General features: G+C 36.6%; 1 protein-coding gene and 2 long non-coding RNA genes across 5 annotated transcripts in view; 1 reads left to right on the top strand and 2 right to left on the bottom strand.

The window, feature by feature from the left end:
- Positions 1-3,206, bottom strand: part of LOC112152684 — a 9,818-nt gene extending 6,612 nt beyond the window's left edge. For both annotated transcript variants that reach the window (XR_002920370.2, XR_002920371.2), the window contains exons 1-2: positions 3,124-3,206; positions 2,806-2,943 (exon numbers count right to left, since the gene is read on the bottom strand). This is a non-coding gene — a long non-coding RNA (uncharacterized LOC112152684). The remainder of the gene's footprint in view (positions 1-2,805; positions 2,944-3,123) is intronic.
- The window catches only part of LOC112152683 (synaptotagmin-9), a 48,740-nt gene that overhangs the window by 19,308 nt on the left and 4,789 nt on the right, over positions 1-24,643 (top strand). Inside the window, exons 4-8 of one of the 2 annotated variants that reach the window (XM_024282419.2) lie at positions 1,430-1,970; positions 17,756-17,876; positions 18,867-19,038; positions 19,130-19,259; positions 19,559-19,581. In XM_024282419.2, coding sequence (XP_024138187.1) covers positions 1,430-1,970; positions 17,756-17,876; positions 18,867-19,038; positions 19,130-19,259; positions 19,559-19,581 — 987 coding nt within the window. The remainder of the gene's footprint in view (positions 1-1,429; positions 1,971-17,755; positions 17,877-18,866; positions 19,039-19,129; positions 19,260-19,558; positions 19,582-24,643) is intronic. The other variant, XM_024282418.2, reaches the window with a different exon arrangement.
- Positions 19,591-21,829, bottom strand: LOC112152685. The gene is made up of 2 exons (XR_002920374.2): positions 21,349-21,829; positions 19,591-20,440 (listed from the first exon to the last, which is right to left on the bottom strand). It is a non-coding gene; the product is annotated as an uncharacterized LOC112152685 (long non-coding RNA).

Below are 24,643 nucleotides of genomic sequence, written 5' to 3' on the forward strand. Positions count from 1 at the left end.
GGGTGAATAGGGGCTGTCTGCAGGTGATAAATGGGCAAAAAATGGGCATGATGGTGCAATATACAAAACGTATTTACCCATATGTTTTGTATATTGCACCATCAACTCAAAATTTTAATTTCATGAAAACTGAAATATAACAAATTACAGAACTTTTGTTAATTGATCCAATGTTTCACTTTTTTCATTGTAGGTGAGACACGGGAACGTTGTATGGATTTTTCATATTTTTGACTGTCTCAAATTTTTTGTTAGCGCTGTTCCTGGAATACATTCACACTCCAGTTAGACACTCATAATGTAAGATTGTGTTGGCGTCCTACAGGCTCTTAGGTATCATTTGCATACCCCATGCTTGCAGTTCTTTACAGTAAGGAGCCACTTTACTGAGACTAGATTGCAGCGTAAGGGCGGCGTATGACATCATCGCCTGTACGTCATAAGTGCATGCAACTTACAGTAGCCTAACAAATACTTTACCAAACAGATAGCAATGGTAGGATCCAGTGACGTGTGGTGAGGTTTCCGACGTATTCACCATTTCATTTGCAACAGTTAAAGTGCGTTGTTTAATTTAAACATTTTTCTTCCATTTACAAAGTGTAGCAAACAAAAAAAAATCACAAAATAGTTAATATTGACTTAATTTTACCTATAAATGGAGTCTGTGTGCTGCTCCTTCTGAAGAAACACATGGAAAACTTGTTTGTAGAAGTCTTCCTTTTCTTTCTTCAGTTTTAAAAATCTCTCTGTCTCAATGAAGATCACTGTCAGTGACGTGTCTCCAAAAATTCTGAGTTTAGACTTGTAATCCTGCATTTAGAAAATGGTGCAAAAAATATTAAGGAATATCTGGACAGCTGCATTTGACTTGAAACGACTAATTCTATTATTTTTTAGCTGCGGTGTCACATTCTGTGGGCTCACCAGCGCCCTCTGCCTTGAGGCGGGCGTACTGCCTGCCTCACCTAGTGTATTTCTAAAGTGCATTTTTAGGAGATAAAAAGGCTAATTGAGCCACAAACTGGCACCAATAGACATATGGTGAGAAATAGAAAAATGAAGTAATTAAAAATAAAGTGTCTTTTATTGTAATAGAAAGACCAAAACAATACAGGGCATGCGTCAGCTGCAGCTCTAGTCAGTGTGAGGCGCCTGGGAGGCACGGGTCACTGGCGTCTCACTCGCTGATTTCTCCTGCATTTGTTCAGGAGACTCAAATTTGCTACCTTTATTTATTTTTTTCCAAAGAAACATTGACAACCCGCACAGAAAAAAAAAATCATAGAGTAGACATGTCGGTAGAGTTACGATGGAACTGTTCTCACTATGAGCCTGGACAATGCAAAAACCTGCAGCACCCCTTTAAAATGTAACAATATGCTACTCCACAAGGGTTCTAACCCAGCATGTCTCATCAAACTTCCAGGCACAACTCCATCCGCCGTCAGATGAACTTGTCCAATCCCGACTTCAACCCTGCCCAGTTTCAGCGCCAGGACTCGCTGTCCGGATTGGGACGCATCAAGCCAGAACTCTACAAGCAGCGCTCGGTGGATGCAGAGGACGGTCGCAGGACCGACAGCTGTGGGCGTCTTCACTTCATACTGAAATTTGACTTTGACTTGGAGCAACTGATCGTGAAGATCCATAGGGCTCAGGACCTTCCTGCCAAGGACTTCTCAGGGACATCTGATCCTTATGTTAAGATTTACCTGCTGCCTGACCGCAAAACCAAGCACCAGACCAAGGTGCACCGAAAGACGCTCAACCCGGTGTTTGATGAGGTGTTTCTCTTTCCTGTTGCATACGCCGAGCTGTCCGGCCGTAAGCTGCACTTCAGCGTTTATGACTTTGACAGGTTCTCGCGCCATGACCTGATTGGCCAAGTGGTGGTGGACAACTTCTTAGATCTGCCCGACTTTCCACGGGAGACGAAACTGTCCCGAGACATACAATACGTCACATCGGTGAGAATTTCTGTCTATTCATTTCAGATCTTTGTCTTAATTTGACACAGTGGAATCCTACTGGTCAACAGAAACCTGAAATTGTCTTTTACTGAGAACTTTTCGTCTTTTGTCAGTGGATGTTGACACTTCAACTAACATAAAGCAAGATACAAACATACAAAACGAACAAAACATTATTTTCATAACATTTATAAAATGTTTATGCTTTTAGCTTATTTTAAACTCATTGCAGTTTGATTTTTATGTCTTTCTGTAAGTCTTTCACCGTACTTGCATCATTTTTCATTCAGTGCTCACCACGTCTCACAACATCTGTTTATTCTAAGAAGTCAAACTTTATCAATGTAGCATCTAGCTTTTTCGACTGAATCGTAATATTATTATTTTGCTGCTTTTTTTTTCCTTTTTTGCAGCCAATTTAGCATTAACCCTTTGTGTTTTGCCTTTAAATTAGCCTTTTTTTTATGTTGACGTTTGATTTTCTAGATGTTCTTAAGCAACTTAATGTCTTGACTTAAATTTCTAGTCTTTCTGTTCTGTTTGTTCCTTGAACACATTAAATACCCAACGTAAGTCCACACGTCTTCATGACAGGAAAAGGGCAGTGAGAAAAGATAAATCTAATTTTTTTCCGCTCTTATGATAAATCTCACTAGAAAAAAAGGGACGATCCTAAATGACCTTTACTGCCTACTACCAAACAAGTTTTTTCTTTACAATATGTTCTCAGGGTGTATTCAGACTGGACACATTTGGTTTGCTTAAAGTGAACCAGAGTTTGTTTCTCCCGACAATTTGGAACATTTTTTTGTCTAAATACACCCAAACGGACCTTTGACTGGAACAGGAAGTGCACTCTGACCCATCTTTCAGGTTGGGCTGGGATCTGAGATTTCCCAGTCTGAAAGGCTCTGTGCTTGGACCAAAACAGCCACCATAGCTTTACAGAGAGCTGTGGACACACATGGAGCTGCGATACAACAGAAACTCATTAAAATTTTACCAAATGTATGCTCATTAAAACCACTTTTTACCTAAACATTCCTTCTCACACTGTATTCCCGACAATCTGTCATAAACACTGATCAGCGATTTGTAGCTGATGTTCCCATAGCAACTGCGCTTTACTAAAAAGTAAATTATGTCTTACCTGACATTGATACAGACGCTCAAAATTGATCAATTAAATATAAAGTTTGAAGTAGTGAATTATCCTGGTAAGGAATACAAAGCTTACCACTTTGCTTTGCCCCACCCTCATAATTCCTGACCAATGACTGAAGAGATCTTTAGTCACATGATTTTGTTTACAAGCTTTGGTTTGAAACAAAAATCTGTTTCAATACAGACCAAAAACAAGGTTCAGGACTCAATCTGGGTGAAATGAAGTGAACTTGGTGTGGACCAATATACATCTCCAGTCTGAATACACCCTAAAATAAAAGTTTATTTGAACAACTTTTCAGAACTTTCTGTTGGGAATTTCAACCTTTACCTCAACAAACGAAAAAAAATGTTTCCTTTAAAGCAGTGTGAGCAACTTCAAACTTAAAATCATATTTTCTCCTGGGAATTTTATCTTCTGTGGTAAAAATAAAATAACATTTTAAAGCTATCTAGCTCTATTTTTTAACTTTCTAAGCATGTCGAACAAAGTTAATTTTACACAAAATAGTCAATCTTTACTTAATGTTTATCCAACAATATGAATTATTTTAATAATTATTCTCTGCACTAAATGTAACAGCACTAAATTGATTTTAAATGTATTTCCCCACACTTCAACACAGTATGTAAAATAATTAAATAAAAATTATAAAATATAACATTCTCAGCGCATAAAAAGATAGATAATACTTAACATTATTCAAAACATAGCTAAAATATAAATAGTTTTGGCCACTTTACTTTTAGTATTAGTTCTCATATATGAAAATTCAAAAACAAGTTTTTATTAAAAACCCCAATGAATGTAAACTCAGATACTATTTAAAGTGTTTACTCCAGTTTTTACTTCTTCCTGTTTTTATGAGCAAAAACCATGAACTTGGTCTTTTCCAAATTCAATTAAAGTTGATTATTTTTAAAGCAATATTTAAGTTTAACCATTTCAATTTTGATATCTTCAATTAAATGTTATTTTACAAAAATAATCTGAACAAAAACTGTTGTGTCGTCTGCAAAAAGAATACGTTTCAATATATTTGAGACTTTGCAGATGAATAGGACTCATTATGTTGTTTTTTCCCCATTTTCAAATTTCTTGAGGTTTTAGCATTTTAGCATTGGCTTTTTTAATGGATTATTAGCATCTGTGAGCTATTGTCAATATTTCATTTTCAGTCAACCCTTCACTTCACCTGTAATATGATAATTAATGTTCAACATCCCTGACATCAGAATGAAAAGCAGACATCTATTATCACATTATACCATTAAAATGTGGAAAAATATGCTCAGAAAATTAGCAATATCTGACATTATTTTCTTCTAGATGCAGAAAGAGAAAAAGTATTAGCCAACTCGTATCAAGTGGAAATCATCTGAGATTTTGAGAGGTGGAGACATAGAAATATACTTAGACACAGTTAATGTTTAATGAAAGCAGAGGGAAACACTTGGGGGCAGTGACCTAGATCTTCACATACACAAGAGTGGGGTTGGTTTGATAGAAATGCAGCAAGATAGAACATTATTCACTTAGTTTAATGTATAAGATTGAAAGTTAGATCCTCTCTAACAGTTTTATTTTTTTTTTAAAATAATGTGCAAAACTCAATCTTACCCAGAAATGACTTTATTTTGTTTTTCATCAAATAATGTTGAACACTTAGGATTTAAGACAAACAATAAAACAGAAGATTTCACTAAACAAAACAGTCAGGTAAATGGATCATTTTGCGCACATGCTCCTAACACACAGTGCTATGGTCACATATAGAACTGCAACAATGCAATGGGGAGACACCGGTCAATTTGATATCGGCTAATATTATCTGCACGTGTTTATGTGTGAACAGCAGAAGAAGTGATAGAAATTCATGTGTGGCCAAGAAAAAAGTTCAGCACTGTCCATATGTTTTTTTACATTTATGTACAAATAGACTCTTTATTTGGAAATTTCCAAATTTTTTTTTAAATTGTTGCCATTGTCATTAACGTAGACGGCACCACCCAGCTGTCACTCGAAATGTGCCTGGCCGGCCATTGACCAATGTCAAATTTGAACTTTTTCTTAAATCTTTTTGTAAACAGCCTGTAAAAGTGCTCCCTGATTACAAATGTCGCTGCTGAAAAACTTACATTTAGGTCGCTATGTTGTGGAATTTAGGGATATGTGACAATAGTCTAAGTAACATGTATATGTTAATCTTTTCTGTGCATTTTAAAAAATATTTTAAAGTAGACTGTCTTTTTTTGTTTGTAACTTTTAAGTACAAAAATTAAATATTTAATTTAAAACTGAAAAGTAAAGAAGATACATTTGAGATTAATGTAGGTATAGAGCAGGTATAGATCATATCAGGCCAAAGGAATATCAGATAAAAATGCAATAAAGAAGACATTTTTTAGGACTAAAATTAAAGTTTCACATTTTTGCACAGTTGTAATGTTCCGTCTTCTTCCATTAGAGACCAGAGACACTTTAGTGGAGGTGAAAGGAAACCCGGGTGGTTTTGGCATCATTTGCGCAATTTGAGGTTTTAGGCTTTTTCTTTGGCTGCGAGCTCAGTGAGGTTTGAACACTGAGTGGTTATCCTGACATTTTTGGAAATCATCTTTCAGGTCACACTGTTGTGGCAAGTAGTGGTTTCTGAATGATGGAGGATTTCTGCGGTGGGCTGCTTTCTCCTTGTAGTACAAAGTTATCACTTGTTTGAAAATGTTCTTTACATATAGAAAGTGGAGCCATCTTCCATTTTCCTGTAAGCTGTGTTTTCTATAGTTAATAATTCTCTGCATTTTTGCAAATGACCTCTTCTCGAGTTTGTGGTTAATGATTTGTGGACATCAGCCTCACTGGAACTGGAATTTAAAAAAAGAAATTCTCAAAGTCATGGTCGTTTCAGATAAAACTAGCAGACTCACATTCCAGGTTGCCGTTTTACACTAAGAAATTATACACGCACACCATAATCCGTTGCCAGGCAACAGTGATTGTTGGTGTGAAAAAGAAATAACATCCTCTGCTTTTTCCATTCTGCCTCTAAAGTGAAAGACGGCAGCAGAGCTGAGACTCTCAAAGGCCACAGTGAGGTTACCATGTGAACAGCACAGCTAAACCACACCTGGGCAACAAGTTGGATAAATCTGTGTGCAGGTTTAATCTCAAAACAAAACACAGATTTACTAAAGCTTTTGCACCAGGTTAAATTCCATTTTTACAGTTTTTCCAACTCAAAAACCAGAATCAAACTGGTTGATTCATCGTGTTTTTAACATGTTCTTGTGGATTTTTTCTGATGATGAAGGATTTTAAGAAAGTTAGTGTTGTCATGTGATTAATTTTTTTCTGTGATTAATTAATCATGACTTTTAATTAATTAATCTATTTTTAATCAAACTTAAAAATAGCTGTGAAAAGCCTCATTTTAAACTATTTGTATTCACATTTGTGACATTGTGGGACAGTAAAATATCAAAATACAACACAAAAAGTGGCTTTACCAAGTTTTCTTATCATAACAGACTTCCAGTCTGTACTTTTACACCACCTAAGGGGCTTTTTAAAAATTTGAACAATTAAAAAAAAACAAAAAAAACAACACCAGGTCCAGAGTGCTATACTTTAAAGTAGGAACACTTTTCTGAGCAATCCAAAAGGTCAGCTCCTCAGGTCAGCTCCAAAAGCCACGCCCCCTTAGAGGAGATTTTGGAAACAGAGGCTTCAGATCAAGATGAAAAATGGCTTTTTAAGACATTTAGGTTGTGGGATTTTGGTTAAAAACTTCATAATCATAATGAAAACACTACTGGGAACATTTTTTAAATAAAAAATATTGTTATAGGGGAATTTAATAAACAATGTTTTCATCATCACAACACAGTGGATTCAGAAATTCAAAAAGTCGGTTTTGAATGGTAAAGGCCCTTTAACTAAATGTGATTAATGTGCTAATTTTACACCCATAAAGCAAATTAACTCAAAATTGGATTTCTGCGCATTTTTTTTTGGTTCAAATCAATGTGAACCAGGAGCAGACAAAAAACATCAGAAAAACCTTGTTGTGAAACGTAGAACCTATAACGACAACCCATAAGATTCCTGCTCACCTACACTCTCCGCAGAAACTAAATCCTAGAAAACAACAGTTTTTTTAAATTATTTAGCCAAAAAACAGCACGATTGTAATAAAAAGAGCACAGGGAACGCTTATAGAATAGATCAAAAGATGATCGGAGTGGGACTTTAACAGAAGATGTCTGAGACAGGTTGCTGTGAAACCACACATGTTCCCAGTGGGACAGAGATGCCTAATTATTCTCCAAACAATAATCTGACGGCTTGGAAGCATTTTCTGTCAAGTAGACTCTCCAGCCACCTGCTAAATGTTATAATTTGCTCTCAAAAAGTATAAGAGGGCTGACAGGTGATCTCAACAGTCGAACTTCTTCAGTGCACAGACACAAAGTTAACATATCATTATGTTCTGCAGGAACAAATGCTTCAATTAAAAAAAAAAGTTTCAACAAAGAGAAGCCTAACTGTGAGAACGCTGTAAAACTGGCAGCTGCATCTGTGTGGAATTTGTGTTTTAGAAGTAAGTTTAAAAGCTGTTTGAGGAGGTGTGAGCTTTTCATGTTCCAGGAGTCGCCCTGGAGATCATTTAGACTCATCTTTAATCTCTGACGGATTCCACAGCAGTTTGATCTGTAACTCCATATTCCATTCATATTAATACTGTTTCAATGCATTTCTACGTGAGTCAACAATCAACAGGAGCTTCAGGAGCCCCTGATGTGCTCCCAGAGCCCCATAATCTTCCTGGTTGGGGGTTCAGAGTTAACTTCATTTAGAGCGCTTGATCTGAAAGAAAGGGCCTAAAGAAAAGCAGGAACGTTAAGATTCTGCTCCAGCGCTCTTCACTTCTCCCAACAGAACTAGGTTACCTCCCTCGGGATCACAGGGAGACCTTAGCTGGTCCACTCTCTAGTGTGGGAGCATGCATTTTAATTATGGCTTCTAACATAGAGACGCCTCAATCTATATGCTCTAGATTTTAGGAAAATAAATGAGACGTAGATTTCAGTTGTGGACTGTACCGTCAACCACGGGAGCAAAGCCTATTGGTCTCTGAAATAGAATTCACCTCATAATTAACAGCAACCTCCAGCTCGCGCTGACATCTCTGTTTGAACTCATGTGGAAGCTAAACCAGCTAACTATAAAACACACACAGTTAATTAGCGAAACATTAATTAAAATCGGCCTCTGGAAGCTGCATGTGTCTCAGTGAGGAAGCCTTACGTTTGTCCTGATTGTATGACTCCAGGTTTCCATAGAAGCAGAGGGAATTTTGCTCTCTTTGCCCATTTTTTTGACTTTCTTTTTGAAAATTGAGCATCAGCTGTGTTGATACTTATGGCATGACATTTTTGCAGGAACTCCTACCTCATAAAAAGATTGAAATCTGCTTTTTTCTAGTGATTTTATACCTGTTGGATCAAGGAAGTGTTAAATGTCTACACTATGTCTACTATGTCCACATATGGCTAACAGACTTTTCATGCATGTAGCACCGATTTATAACTTTTATATTGCGTATACGGCACAGTATCACATGACAAGTACGTAAGTCATGCACAGAACACTAATGAACTGCATACAAACAGTTCTATAATACCACATGGTTCATGCACGATTCGCGTACTGTGTGACGGTACATAAATCGGCCGGTCGTTCCCCCCTCCAGCAGTCTATGCATAGTCTATTCTCCCAACCCTCGGCTTGTCTGAGCCGGGTACAGCAGATGGGACTTTGGACGCGTGCCGGGCCCTTGTCGTGGATCTCCCAAGGTGAAGCTTTTGCCAAGGGTCCCTCGTCTCTGAAAGGGGTCCCCCACCTCAGTGGGGTGTGTCTCCCCTAGTGGACATTCAGATTGCCTGTCAGTGTCTGCTTTGTTCTTGGGTTCTTTTCTGTATTTTATCTGTTTCTTCCAAATACAATGCAGAACTAAAAGACAGTAACCTTCACCTCCTGCAGGAGAAGTCAATACTATTGACTGCAGTGTGGTAGGACTCTAATTAGGACCTTGATGAATGGGGCCAGTATGTATTCGTAGTGTGCAGTGGGTTAATTCTGCAAAGGTAATCATCATTTTGCAGCAATGATAAATGGTACCATAAAACCAGATTTTATGCTCCAATTTGAACTCAATGGGAAAGTGTGGAAGGAGATTCCCTGAGGGCATGTGGTGAATGGAGTCTGTGGGAGATTCACAACATCTGCTTGCAGACATCTATAGATAAGGATGAAGTGAGCACATACTGTCAAAGCCAACATGGGAAGTGTACAATGTGTGGCAAAACGCATCACTTTCAAAAACAAAATGCTGTTTGATCATTTTTGAGGAACATGTCTACTTAGTAGTAAAGACACAAGCATAGTGGTGTTGCTGACATTGAGACAATGAAACACAGTCAGGATTTCTATGGAGATCAGAGTAAAGAGGAGTCGGCAGCAGCAAAGCTGACAGGTGGGCAAACCTGAGGAGTCTGAGTTTTTCCCTAAATATAATTCGTGGAATGTTAGACTCAAAAATGCAAAGATGTTTTTCTTATTTCAGGTTAATACGACATAGCATGATCATCCTTAAACTTCTGAAAATAGTAAAATCTCAGTTTTTAGCTAGAAGTGTGTCTTTCCCTCTCACATGATTCACTACACATCTCCTTAAATGTCCATGAATCAATACATAAAAGATTCTACTATCTTTTACCCTAATGGATACAATCTAGATCTTTATCATTCATTTGGCATTAAAAACTATAGATGTGAATTCATGCCTTCTAAGTCTTTTTTTACATATTCATTTCATAATAATTTATCAGGTAATGTTTGAAGTCCTGTGGGAATAAAAAGGTTGTATGTTTAGCTCACACAACACACACGTTTCACCTTCAGCCAATTATAATTGACCCAACTTGACAGAAGTTAGCTTGGAATTGGAAGTCTTTTTGTTTGTATCACATCTATTGTTTATTATTTAAACCGTTGAAACTGAACTATAGTTGGTCATGACCTGTTGTGACTGTTTTTTTAATCTTTCCTTTACGTTGTGCTCTTTCCAACTCCATGTCACCAGAGACCTGTAGCTTTTCTTTTAGAATGTTTTTGACTTGTTTTCAGCTGGTGACTCGGTTACTCCTCTCTGATTGCCCTTCTAAATAATCTGGTTTATTGGTCAACAGCTTTACTATTCTCACACTGCAGCTGTGTTTACACAGACACAAGTAATCGGAATAACCATTCGATACTCTGGCCTGATCAGACTCATTCGGATGAAATTTCTTTCCAATTGAGATAGATGGATTATGCAGATTGTCATGGCGCTCTAGAGGAGGCTTTGGAGAGGCCAAGGTCAAGCCAGGTCCTCCACGCGAGCAAATTGTGTCGCTATTTCTTCTTTTCTGGTATTTTAGACAGTTCTGCGCATGTCAAATGATTTATTCTGATAGACTGTGTGGCGCATGTAAACGTTTGTTATAATCAGATAAAGTTTATCAGGGCCCAAGTGCACAGTTCAATTCTAATCCAAGCTTTGATCTGATTAAAGACATTTTGCACATGTAACTTGTTTTTTTATTGGCTCTTTTGGGTGTATTGAATGCTAGTTTTAATGTCTTGTACTTCCTTGGTTATTGAATCAAGTCTTGTCATAGAAGTCTCCATTATTATTTTCATAAAGCTTAAACTTGAGAATGTTCATAAGAGATAAAGACAGCAGAGCAAAACAGGAAGAGAAACTGACTATTTTTATCAGAAACCGATTTTTTAACTTTGTACTTGGTTTTATAGCTTTTATTACTAACATATTCTTGTTTGTAACGGTGGTTTTGAACTGATACTGCTGTTACTCTCAGTACTTTATCATTTTTTTTAATACATATTTAAATTCTTCACATCCCAACTTTTAGCCAATACCCAAAGGATTAGGTTATAGCTTGGAAGAAAGGCCTAAATCTTATTATTTTGTACAGTCTTACCATGTATTTCTTTTCTTTTGTAGAAGACGGTTGTGTGATGAGCGACAGCTTTATTTTTATTTGTACTTTGTATGTTTACAAATTGCCCTTGTGCTAGACTGCAAACTGTCATGGGTATACCCCACTTTTTCTGAGTTGTAAAGTGGGATAGGCTCCAGCAACCCCATGAACATATAAGGGATTAAGCAGGTTTGAAAAATAAATGAATTGATGTTTACAAATAGACTAAACATTTGAAATTATTTTTTAAACCACAATTTTAATTCAGTAACAGAAAAAAATATGTCCAGAAATCGCAAATCTTTGAAACAAAGAAACAATTAAAAGTTGGTTATTTGACTGCGCAATTCAGTATTACGTTTTTTCTTGTTTTCATCACCAACAAGTGCTTCTAAGTGGATTTGGAATCCCTTGGAATTTTCTTAGAAGTACTTTCCTCACTGCTCCAAACCCTTTGTGAAAACCCAAAAGACAGTTGTTCTCATTTTGTGATGAATTTTCAAGAAAACTTTTATGTGAATTTCTTAAAATTTCTTTCTTTTAGAATGAAAGAAAATATTAAAATACTCTTACTTGAATCTCCAGTTAAATGAACCAACGGTGGATCAGACAACTGACGTTTGCATTTAGTGTTATTCATCTGGACGCATTGGGTTCACCCCGGAACAGGCATTCCAAATGCACTTCCTCTGCCATGAATCATTTAAGCCACTTGCATCACTTACATTCCCATGTTTAGCCGCTACATTTAAGTCATCTTTACTGATCCCTTTTCTGTGTTTGTCGAGTGCTTTTAGCTCGGCGTATGAGGGAGAGGACATTACAATGATGTACCTGTTTGTGGGCGTGTGCCGACTCCTGTGAGAGACTGCAGATGAGCTAAAAACTGAGAATAAATGTTCAACACTTTCTACAAAAAAGAGGAGGTACCTTGAAACATTCAAGCACTTTAAGCTGTAAAATCGCACCTTTTTGGAATATTTTAGTCATAAAGTACATGTATAGAATGTGTTAGTTCGACACCTTTAACTGTAAACTGCATTTTCAAGGTTGATTTTCAGTGTTTTTCTAAAACTGTTATGAAAGATTGTTCAGCTTAGACTGATTCTGCCATAGTTTGTTTATTGCTGCAGCTAAAGTTCAGTCAAGGCAGTGATTTACTTATTTCCACCATGTTCACCCAGCCAGATAGACAGCGGGAAGAGCGAATGCAGGAGGATCTCAAGGGTTCAGGAGAGCATAATAATGCTTCTCAGCTCTGAGTTTGTTTTTTTATTAAAAAAAATATAGTTGCATTTAATGATAAACCCACTTTCTGACTGATATATGTATAGATTTATCACTGTGAAAAAAATATTCTCTTCATTTACACCTAAAAAAAGTCATTCGACAGTCAAGCAGAATTTCATTTTAGCTGCTGGAACCTTTTTCTAGAGAAAAAGCAGAAAACAAAATGAAAACTACAAATATTTTGACCTTTTTTAAATGTTAATTTACACTGTTTGACTGTTTAAATTAATATTTCCTGAGAACATCTTCCTAACAACTGAATTAGGACAGCAGATATATATGTTTTTAATGCATATAGCACATAATCTTATTTTAAAACACAACTAAAGTTCTCCTAATGTTGTCAATGGGTCAAACGGTTACACAAACTCATAAGCAGTTTTCTGTGGTAATCCAAGAATAGTATGTTTTAAACATTTAGCGACACCAGTGACCAGATGAATCATTCATAACTCTACAGAGAACAAAGAACCAACAAGAGTGGATTAAATTTGACGAATATATGCACTAAAAGAAAAAAAAACTGACAAGAGAGTGTGTGTTGACTCAATATATAGTCTGGGTTTTCTTTTAATGAGGTGCCTGAATGTGACAGCTCATTACTTGTGTTCCACTGTGGCTGGAGGATATTGCGATTGGCTGCAATAGAGATAGAAAGCCAAGGTCTCAGCAGCACTGGAGTCGGACATGTCCTCCTGCTTTTCGTCTTCTCGCCTTTATGCTGCATCGGTCATTTTGGTGGGTATGACATTATTGCCTGGGAGGTGGTTAACTTAAAAACTTGTCAATACTAGAAAGGCTGTTGATGGTCTCTGAAGTTTGCTATCTGATGTTTGCAAAAAACGGTGTAAATGAGATTTCCATGTAAAAATGGTAAATGTTGTGGACTTGCATTGAGCTTTTCTACCTTTCTTGAAGGCCTAAAATGCTGCCCAAAACAGTCCCATTCATCCTCACACACACATTCACACACTTATGGCAGCCTCACTGTTTCGTTTGCTACTTTGAAAGGATCCTATGTGACAGAGTGTCTTTTATTTTGAAAGGAAGTTAAAAAAATATATATTTTGAGAAATAGTTATTCTATGTTTTGTTTTTTCTAAAAAAAATGCAATAGATCATTTATATTTGTCATAAAAAGAACAATGTCATAAATACAAAGTAGTGTCTTGTCTTTCTGAAGGGTGAAGTAAGACTTTGGGGCTCCTACAGTGAGAAATCGACCTGAATGGATCTTTACGTGTTGCCCTAAACAATGGGGATACGCCAATTTTTGTATTACCGTATACTGTATCTTCCAATTGTGGTCCGTCTCTTATTGAGTGTCACATAAACGCTGTGTCTAACTGATGTTCATTACTGTTAGATGCTGGTCTCTAAAAGCGGCCGAGCTCCTATAAGATCAGCCCAATCCCTCTGGCTGTGTAGACACCAGGTATCTGTGGTAATTGTGTTGGGATTCTGTATAGCGATGGTCAAGAAACCTTCAACAATGATGCAAGCAAATGGGTGGTAATGGGAAAACGGAAAAAGGAGCAACAAGCAAACCATTGCTGAAAGCGAGTGACAAATTAAAAGAACTGGTTTAAATATGGATTATTAAGCAAAGACTGAAAAGTGCGCATATCTCCAGGAAAATCTGCATTAAAGCCTTAAAGCGACAACGATTTTTGATACAGATATTGCTGGCACTTCACAGAGAAGAGAAACCTTCACAGCCAGTGCTAGTCAGAAAATAATACAATGTTTTCATCATTTCAATAAATCCTGAAATGTTCATCTAGTTAGTTGTGCACATGAACCTCTTAGCAGTCACCATTCTGCCCTCGATAGAATAAACGCTGGTCTCGAATAGATGCTGGGTCCAAATCTTTAGAATAAACACTGAGGCTACTATAAGAGCATATGAGGTGTTTAACTGCAGCTTGTGAATGTCCATAAACATGATAAGTGACAGAGGATGTGCAGTGAAACACAGACCTCGCAGGAGGAGAAAAACTAGAATGAGGCGTGTGATTACATTAGTCCGAATCTCTGTTTATGAAAGACGCTGTAAGACAGAACCTTGAATGTACAGAGAGGCCCGACGGCTCCTGGGGGAGGGCAGATGTAGGTATTATAACTGGAGAAGATGGACTGTCCACACTCTCTCTGTGTTATTGGGCTGCTTTAGAGATCTGATCTAATTTCATTGGAAGAGCACAAGTGACCATAATCCTGACCACAGGCTTGATTTGAGTGCTTATAAGAGTGGTGACTGACACTCTATAGCCTGAAAACTAAACTCTGCAATCTAAGTGTGCGAGTGTGTAATAGAAATGGATATCACATCATCATTGGAGGCCTGAAGGGCTTGTTTAGCCACCATCTCTCTGCATGCCGGCTTGTGCTGACATGTATATTACTCTCTCAGACATCAGCAGGCGTGGATCATTATTGCAGCAGCACTGATTCAGAGGATGAGAATGTCACACGTCCTGGATAATGACGGGAGCTGGGGGGCATGTAGAGGCTGTCATTCGTGATGAATTAAGTCATTTTAATCTATCTGATTTCAGGGATAATGAGTCGAAGATTCACAGCGGCAGGTTTCATATCTGCAACTGATAGTGAGCGGCGCATACTACCTGAGAGCAATTATTCCTAATCAGAATGATGAGAAATAATGAAGCACTTACGTACATTGATGATTTCTTTTAGTATAACCACATCTGACCTTTAAGGTTCAGATAACCGCTTCTGACAGTCTGAACTTAAAAAAAATCCTAACATCTTGTTAAGTTTAAGTAAAAATGTTCTTTCTTTAACAGCTTTAGGGTTGTAAGAATGAAGAAGAGGTGCAAAAAGAGGAACTTTCCATGCCTTACTTAGCAGTTAAAGCTGTTATATGGAAAAATTCGACATTTTAGATGGAACTTTTGATATGACATAGACAAAGTTTCTAGTACTCTTGTAATTATTTTAGAAAAGTTAAAAAAGAACATTGGAACTGATTTTTTCTGTTGACCAAAAAAACTTGAAGACCTTTGAAGATGTCAGTGTATTTCTTTTGGGGCAAGAAAAAGATGATATGATCGTCACAAATTGAATGAGACCATTCACTGTTTTTTCTTGTGGCATGCTTTCTTTCCCTGTTGAGTTTCCTATGTGCAATCAGTTTTTGTAACCATTATGTTTCTGGGTGGTTTGATAGTTTTTAGGAGGGCAGTGTGATGGTAAACCCAACCAAATGGAGTAAGGATATTTCTCTGAATTTTCCTACCAACTTAAAGTCCATCATAAAATCGTTCCCAGTGATCCTTTAATTATTTAGTTATCATTTAATTCATTAATTTGGCAAAAACCAAAAAAGTTTTAGCGCTTCGTTAAAGACCTTTCATACAAAGCGGCAGTAGCTAACTACAAATACAATTCTGGGTTGTGGGCGGGACTGTTGGCACAGAGCAACTCGCCCCCCTTCCCATCGCTGGGAGCTCTGTTTGCTAGCCTTAAGTTGTCATTAGCTCGGGCAAAAATTAAGACAAGCAATATTGGATCAATCCATCTGTTCAGTTTTGAGCCAGAATCACAGTTCACTACAGCACGAGTGTTGAACTGTCATCATGTCTTTGACACCTAAGCGTGAGCATTCCAAAGTGCGCACAGGAAGAGACTCTATGAGGCCCATTTCAGCAGCTGCCTCATTAGTCTGAGCGTCTGATTTTCTAATCCAGCGCGATTTGAATTAAGAAATACTCAAAAATGACATTTTAATCGTTAATTATTTTATTTAGCTCCTCTACTATGAAAAAATGTTACAACAAAATGTTAAAAAAAATTGACAGAAATTCATCTGAGTCTTTAAAATGAGTATCCTGAACTATCCTGATCTGAAAGGGTCATTTGCTCTATTAAAGCCGAGCAGATGAGAAGTGAGTGAGTGACGGAAACTGTTGGAATCAGTCTGCGATGCAGAGCATCCCAAAGCCGATGACATAACACCATCATGACGAGACTGGTCAAAAGACATTTTTCGATTTTTTTTTTTAATTTGGTTCATTTTGTATTTGTTACACCGGTAGAAAACATTTTAAACTTAACTCACTGTACTTAGACCATTTTGAAATGGCTGTAAAGGTGGGCGGAGTCAACTTTCAATACAATCCAGCAAGGCCAAGCCACTTAAAGTTTTATTTTCAACATCTTAAATTACAGGGGTTTGTCAGCCCAGATAATATAGTACATTTATGACAATGGCATAGTTTGGACTACAGAGATTTTTGACTTCAGATCTGTAAAAAAATACTTTTGCGGTACAGTTGGGTTTTTGTTTAACCCTTTAACGCTGGAGGTGTCAACAGCGACACCTAAATCACAAACGTTCTTTGACATATCTGAACTCTTTATGCGATCAATAAGAATCAGTTAATTGTGATGCAAATAAAAGCAGCTTTTCATATAGACTTGGACCATTATGCAACACATCACAGAAGTATTTCAAAATGATGCAAAGTTGCTCTTCTACACTACAGAATCAGGGGATTTACATTTATTGCAAAAGCACTAAACTACTGTTTCATATCAGCACAAGACTGCTTTTCTCCACTTTAAAATCTTCTGGAATTATGTTAATTCCGTTTATTATTATTAGTCCAAAGCATGACAGTGAGAAATAATTCCAATCTTACAAATTTTAATGTTTAAAGAAAGTATGAATGTATTCACACATTTCATCTGTTTTGCATTCAGTTCCAAAGCTACTGTAAAATGTGTCATACATCCCATATACATATTTATTATGGATTTTTTTTCTGTTCATCTTCTGCAACCCAGACTTTCACACATAAAGCCCTGTGTGTACCTTAAAGGAAGCTCCTGCAAACCCAGTGTGTGGAAGAAATATAAAAATAGACTTTGTAGTTTGTGCATTAAGCAGCTTGTCAATGCTCACCTCCTCCCCTTCACACTTTTCTTTTTAGAGGTGTTAATTGGGAAAGGGCTTGGCATGTGCGTGAATTAGCTGTGAGTACCCACAACGGAAAAGACATGATAGTAGTTCTACAAATTTAAGCACGCACTAACTTCATGACATTACTCCCATTTATACTAATTTCAAGTCCAAGAGGCCACACAACAGACAGTCTTTATTTCATTTTACCTCTCTTCCACGGCACAGTATTGATTTTGTTTCTCAGAAAGGGGACCATCTGTCACTAGAGTAATTGATCCCTAAAGTGATTATGGTTGCATTCACATGAAAGTCTTCTCAGAATGCTAAGATAGAACTCTGGTGCATTTCTCCACAGGACAATGTGGATCTTGGGGAGCTGATGTTCTCATTGTGTTATCTCCCCACGGCCGGCAGACTCACCATCACCATGATCAAAGCCAGGAACCTCAAAGCCATGGACATCACCGGAGCCTCAGGTGTGTTCTGCACAACACTCGCAATGTTTTAATTACTCATTTAATTATTCATTTTGTTTGTTTTTAGTTTTATTTCATTACCTGACAAATTCCTTGCATCTAAATTCAATAAAGACAAAATTCCACTCCGATGAAAATCATGTTCTTGTGGCAATTTTATGATGATGGAGGACACATATAAACAAAATTAAGCTTAAAATTGCTCTTCTGAGTAGCCATTTGAAAAACAAGTTTCATTTGTGACATAGAAACTATAATGCTCCGATCCATTCTGATGCATCCACTTGTAAACGACTAGATCCATGTGCGTCTTCGTTTTCCTCATCCGTGCGGACATCCGCTAGCTCCAATATAGGTGTGGGGAGCTAAGCTAGCAGGAGAGAGAGTAAACAGAGAGCTCTCAGCAAAGACTAGGGGAATGGGGGTGCTCCGGACTAATTGTTCCGCCAACAAATCAGGGGCAAATCCCTAATGAACAACTAACTCTCTGTAGAAATTATGTCCTAGAAAATGACACAAATCTTTGTGATTTTGGCTAAAAACAACATAATCCTGATCAAAAATGCTAAGGATGGGCCAATATCATTTTTTCTGGTAGATACCGATAACCGGTTTCCTCTGCAACTGTGACCGATAGCCGATATTTGCCAAATGTGTACAATAACACCAAATTTAGATTTGCTTTGTTTTCTTTATAAGAAACAACTTTTTTTGCTATAAAATAACAATATACTTGACCTCATTAACACAAAGCAAGGGATCTCATAGGAACAAGTAAAATATATATATATATATATATATATATATATATAAACACATTCAGACCATTTACTGACTATTAAACGTACTGTAACTGTAAATCATAAGCTTTCCATTTCCAAGAATTCATTCAGAAAAAAAGAAGTATCTGAAAATAATCAGAACAATATTGGTGTTTTTTTTTTAGCACTGGCCTGATATACAGATAAACTAAAATTAATCTCTTCACAGATCCATACGTGAAAGTGTCCTTGATGTGTGAGGGACGGAGGCTAAAGAAGAGAAAGACGTCAACGAAGCGCAATACGCTCAACCCGATCTACAACGAAGCCATCGTGTTTGACGTCCCTCCTGAAAACATCGACCAGATCAGCTTGCTTATAGCCGTCATGGATTACGATCGGTATGCCGGCAGATTTCCCACGTGGAACATTTTACTCCTACAATGCTGTAAAAATTAATTCTGATGGGTGGCGTTCTTTCTGGTGCCGCAGGGTTGGACATAATGAGGTCATCGGGGTGTGCAGGGTTGGCAGTGAAGCTGAAAGTTTGGGGCGGGACCACTGGAACGAGATGCTTTCTTACCCCCGAAAACCAATCGCACACTGGCACCCGCTCATAGAGGTGAGCTCTGCTTTGTTGATCTGTCCAAAACCTTTCTGCAAATCCTCCTATCACAATAATAAAGTACATTTTGCTTGTGCTTAGAAGCAACAGTCCAACTTTTTTATCGTTTGAGGCCCATTTAGTCCCTTCTGTGCCTTTAAAATATTCAATTGGGTCACAAATGTTAGGATTCCAGACGTGGATTTTTTCAGTTCAGAAAAGGCTATTTATATCCATAAATGTATGTGTTGATTTGATAAAGTTTTTTTAAGTTACAAGAGTTTTCATTCTAACTGTAAGACCGTCAATTTTACAAGCTCACCCCAGAGGAAGCATTCAAGTAAGAAACTTTTTTTTTGCAACTTTCATTAGATTGTGTCTAGATTAAGTGGAGCATTTACTCTCATTTTTGTTTTTTAAGATTTTTTTGTGGTTTATGTCTCACTTGAGCTATTTCCATGTGAAGTGTGAAGAAGCTGGGATAAAAACATAAAAAAATAAATCAGCTCCCTTAAGTCCAGAGACCTTACTTTTTAGCAGGGCAAAAAGGGAAATACTCTCAGGCAACAGGATCCAAATTTCTGTTTTTTTTTTTTTTTTAATTAAGAAACAGCTTTTAGTCGATGGAGTGCTTAAAGATAAATATTTACAGTTAATGTAGCTGTAGGGTAAAGTGTCTTGTCCAAGGACACAGTAGCCTTCTATTAGCCTTGGATTTGAACCGCTGCATTATTGTAACTTCATAGAATATGTTCCACTGCAGTTGTAAGGAAATCGGATGCAGCTATTGACTGTATGTGAGAACTGGACAAAGCAAGTGTGATGTCACCCATAGAAAAGGGTTTCTATCCAGCTCCACCAAAATAAGTCAAGTAAGATGCCATTTTTTTGCCAAATGGTCGCCGCTGTGTTAGTGTCAGATGTCGTCAATAAGCAGTGATTGGTCTGATATCCCATAGTACATGTGTTGTCCCGAGTGAATTGACTGAAAGGGAACATTTCTGTCAGCATAAGGAGGTCATTGCAGGTTCCAAGGAAATCCTCTTCACAACCGATCTATTTCTGTAGCTGCCATTTAGTTTCTGTGCTGTCCGGCTCCCGCCTGCTGAACCTTCTCCCACAGTTTTGGATTCATGTCCATTCATAAATTCCTTGAGCCATTCATACATAACAGGAGCAAGCAACTGTTCAGTCAGATTCTGTTGGAATAGAAAACAAAACACACAAATCACGCATCATTTCTTCTAAAATAAAATGAATCTTATGTTTTCTGCAAATGGAATTATAAAAATAGAATTAAAACAATTACATAACTGAGACAATTCTACATACATGACGTGCAAATGAGGCTTGTGATTACCACAACTGAAGCACAACGCTCAAAGAGGGAAGGGTGGCCACACACAGAGCTGTTGCTATTTCTGAATTCCCAGCCCACACTCATTAAAAAGAAACAGAGCATGCTATAACTCAACAGATGCTCAACAGATTCATATAAATTCATGTTGTCAAAGCCAAATATATACATTCAGCTGAATGGGTCAGAAGTTAAAAAGCCTCGGAAAAAAAAGGACAATTGTAACAACCAGACCAGATTTAGTCGTGAAAAGCATTTCATAACAGCTCCATCTCTCTCTGGAAGCATAACTTCAGCTCGACTCTCCGTCATGACAGTAATGTCGCAAATCTTTATGCATATTTTAGGCACTTATCTTTATGGAACCTTTTTTTTTTTCCATGAGACGTGTGATGACGCTCATTATAAAAAGGTTAGAGATCCTGCGACTGTCATTCCATCTCTAATGAACATGACACTGATTATCACCAACAACAATAATGAACAATCATTTCCATCCAAAACATGGCTGAGCAATGTTTAACGATCATTCTTTATTTATAGCTGATGAATATTGCACCATCCGCGTCATAGACAATGAGCTCTGTGCTCCAGAGTTGATCAACGACGAAGGATGTGAGTTTAAGTGACTTTCACAGGAAATTATCAAGTTACAAGTCAAGAAGGAACGAATCTTGTGCTCAGTTTGCAGGAGAAAGGAGTAAAATATAGAAGAAAAATGATATGAATGAAACTGATACTGGTACTGACCTCCATTCCAAAGCAAATGTCTCTTGTGGCCCCTGAAGTAAAAATCAAATTGACAAATTAAATATACTGTATCAACATATTAAATATCACAACAACTGAAAAAGCAAAGCAAATTAAAAGAAAAAACATAACATTTTAGAAATAAAGACAACTTTCAAATAATAAAAGCACAATTCCAAAAATTAGCAACATTTCAGAAAACAAAAGTAATTTATAGAAATGAAAATGAAAAGTAAAAAAATAAAAATAAACACAATGAGAAACCAAACAAGGTAAATCAAGTCAAACTGTTTGATTTTCGAGCAAAAGTAGCTCAAAGTGCTTCACAAAAAAAAAAAAAAAAACATTTTCCAAATTTAGAAACCAAAGACCAAGACCAAAAAAAAATTATAAAACACAAACAATATCACTTCATCCCAAATAACTTTCAGTTAAAATGATGGACAAACTTTTTTACACAATCAGGTGGTGTTCCAGAGTACCTTGCTTTTGCGGTTTCTTCTTTTGTTTCATTTTTTAACATTAAATTTTAACTTCTGGACATTTCTTTTGTTTTTAAAAAAAAAAAACAATAATAATAATATATACCGTATTTTTCGGACTATAAGTCGCACCGGAGTATAAGTCGCAGGGGCCAAAAAATGCATAATGAAGAAGAAAAAACCATACATAAGTCGCACTGGAGTATAAGTCGCATTTTTTTCAAAGTAATTTATTTTACAAACTGGTTGAAAAAAACGATATTACATCATCCTGGAAGGTAAGTTATAACATTCATAAGTGAATAGAAAACAGGCTGAATATGTGTCAACACATATTCACACATTAGCATCATGAAAAAAACGAAAAGGTGTAGCATTTATATAACATAACAGTTTTATTTAACTATAGCCTCAAGAACTCATCAACTTTGTATCTTTACTGTAATTAATTGCAGGCAATCTCACTCCATATCACTAAATCCCTTAAATTCTTCATCCTCTGTGTCACGTCTAAATAACTAAAGTAAATAAAGTAATTGCATGGATCACCACAAGAGGGCACCCTAGACTTATGGTCCATATCTCATCTCATTGAAAATTCGTATATAAGTCGCACTGGAGTATAAGTCGCAGGGACATTCAATCTATGAAAAAAACCGCGACTTATAGTCCGGAAAATACGGTATATATATATATATATATATATTTTTTTTTTTTACGGAAACCGGATCCTTAATATGATTTTGCATTGTGTGGTTTGTTGGTGTGTTTTGCACTTAAGGTTTTTTTTTTTCCTGAATATCCATTAAAAGTCAAATAAAACATGACACACATGATTTCAATGTTTGTTCTTCCTGTGTTTTCTTATAAACTGTGGCATTATTTATTCAGTTACCAAACACCAAAAAACAATCAAGAAAGATCTGGCTTTTTGTTAGTCTAAATCCATTCGTTTTTTTAATTTCCATTTTCCTGTTCTCGGAGCAAGTTTGTTTTATAATTTAGTATATGAAAATTAAAGATGAATCCCCTGATTTGCAACAAATAATTGCCAAGATGTTTTTGTTTAATGGCATTGCGGCGACACATTTGTATTTGGCTGATTTGACACAATCAGAGGCCGATTGTCCGTAAGCTTTTAATTATTTGTAACATTTATCTGCCCCCAAGGAAGCCCAAACTTTCCTTGATTAAAAAAATGCTTTAAAAGGGGAAGATTTTTGAATGTGAAAATTATATTGAAATTCTTGATGACATTTACTTAAATTGTAAAATTTTGATTAATCACATCATATCAGTAGTTAACAGTTAATACTCAAAGAATTTCAAATAAATCTGTTCATTGATGACTGTAAATGTCAGTTTTTAATTTGTTTACTTAGTCAAAATATATTGTAATTAAAAATCTAAACAAAACATTAACTAATAAAAGTTAACTCAGCTGTTAATGAATTGAGCACTACACAGTACTCTCATGACTGAAGCTATTTCAGTCTTTAAAGTCACATTGAAGGAAAGATTTTTTGTTCAATTTACATTTAAAAAAAAATGTACAGATAAGTACGTGACCCAGCTTTGTCTGCCTTTGAGCTCCTTTCATAGAGCTGTGGCGCAAAACGGTGAAATCAAGTTCTGTTTCTGTGCGATTCATAGAGGACCACGAGGACCCCCCCCCCCCCCCCCCCCGGGGGGGGGCATAAACGTCCCGCTGATTCATGTTGTGCCAAGCAGTTGCTGAACCAAGGGAGGGCAACTCTACTACTGGAAGCAAAAAATAATAATGAAATTACAGTTAAGATGCATTTACAGTTCACATTTTCTTAGCGTAAAAACACTTCTCCTGATCCATGATTGAACATTTTCTAAGCCAGCCATCAGTCTGGATTAGATCAAGGAGCAGAGCTGCAGGTGAGCAGGTAACCTCTTAAGACCTGGCGTCTGCATGCATGAACATCACATTCTGAGTTATATTAAAACAGTAGTTAACCCCACATAACTGGGGTCATATGACTACATATGTTGAGGGGTAACTCAATTATTAATTTGGGTCTTAAGAGAGACAAAAGAAAAAAAAAAAAGCGGAGGCAAATATTGAAACTGGATCAGAGTAGCTTCACGTCTGTGTAGTGCACTGCAGAAAAAACTTTTTGTTTTTATCTTTACAGGTGCCTCAGTGATACTCAAACACATCTGCAATTGCCTTGTTTACGATCTAAAATATTTATATAGAAATAAAATATTTAAGAATTTGCTCGAGTGTTTGTTAACCTAAAAAAACAGAAGAAAAGCTGAATAAAGTATGTTTTCTTTTGAATAAAGCTCTTCTGCGATTTCTATTAAAATCACAAATGTAAATATAAAAACAATTTATTTTAAACAGTATGAACACTATAAAGATCACAGTTATTTTTTTCAAATTTAAATATATATGGGTAGTCATCCAGATTAAAAAAAAAAAGATTCTCCACTTTCATTAGACCTCTATTTGTGGTTTGTAGATAATTGCTGATATAAAGTTTCCCTTCATATGATCCAATTTTTCTTGTTTGGATTTTTTGTTAGTTCTTCTCTTGGGGTGTAATTGTGTTTTGTCAAAGTCAGGGGTCTTCAACCTTTGATGGTAAAAAAGCTATTTGGTTGAGTTTCTTACTGACCACAAAGTTCCACTTCATTCAATTGGCGACCATTAAGCCTTGTAGTTATGAAATGTAGCTTTTAAACATTTACAATAAATGAAATAAAACAATTTTTAATTTTTCCATATGTATAACAATCTTAATTAATTTCACTCAAGATAGCACCACATACAAGCT

The sequence above is a fragment of the Oryzias melastigma genome, linkage group LG6, assembly GCF_002922805.2.
Source record: "Oryzias melastigma strain HK-1 linkage group LG6, ASM292280v2, whole genome shotgun sequence".
Classification (NCBI taxonomy): domain Eukaryota; kingdom Metazoa; phylum Chordata; class Actinopteri; order Beloniformes; family Adrianichthyidae; genus Oryzias; species Oryzias melastigma.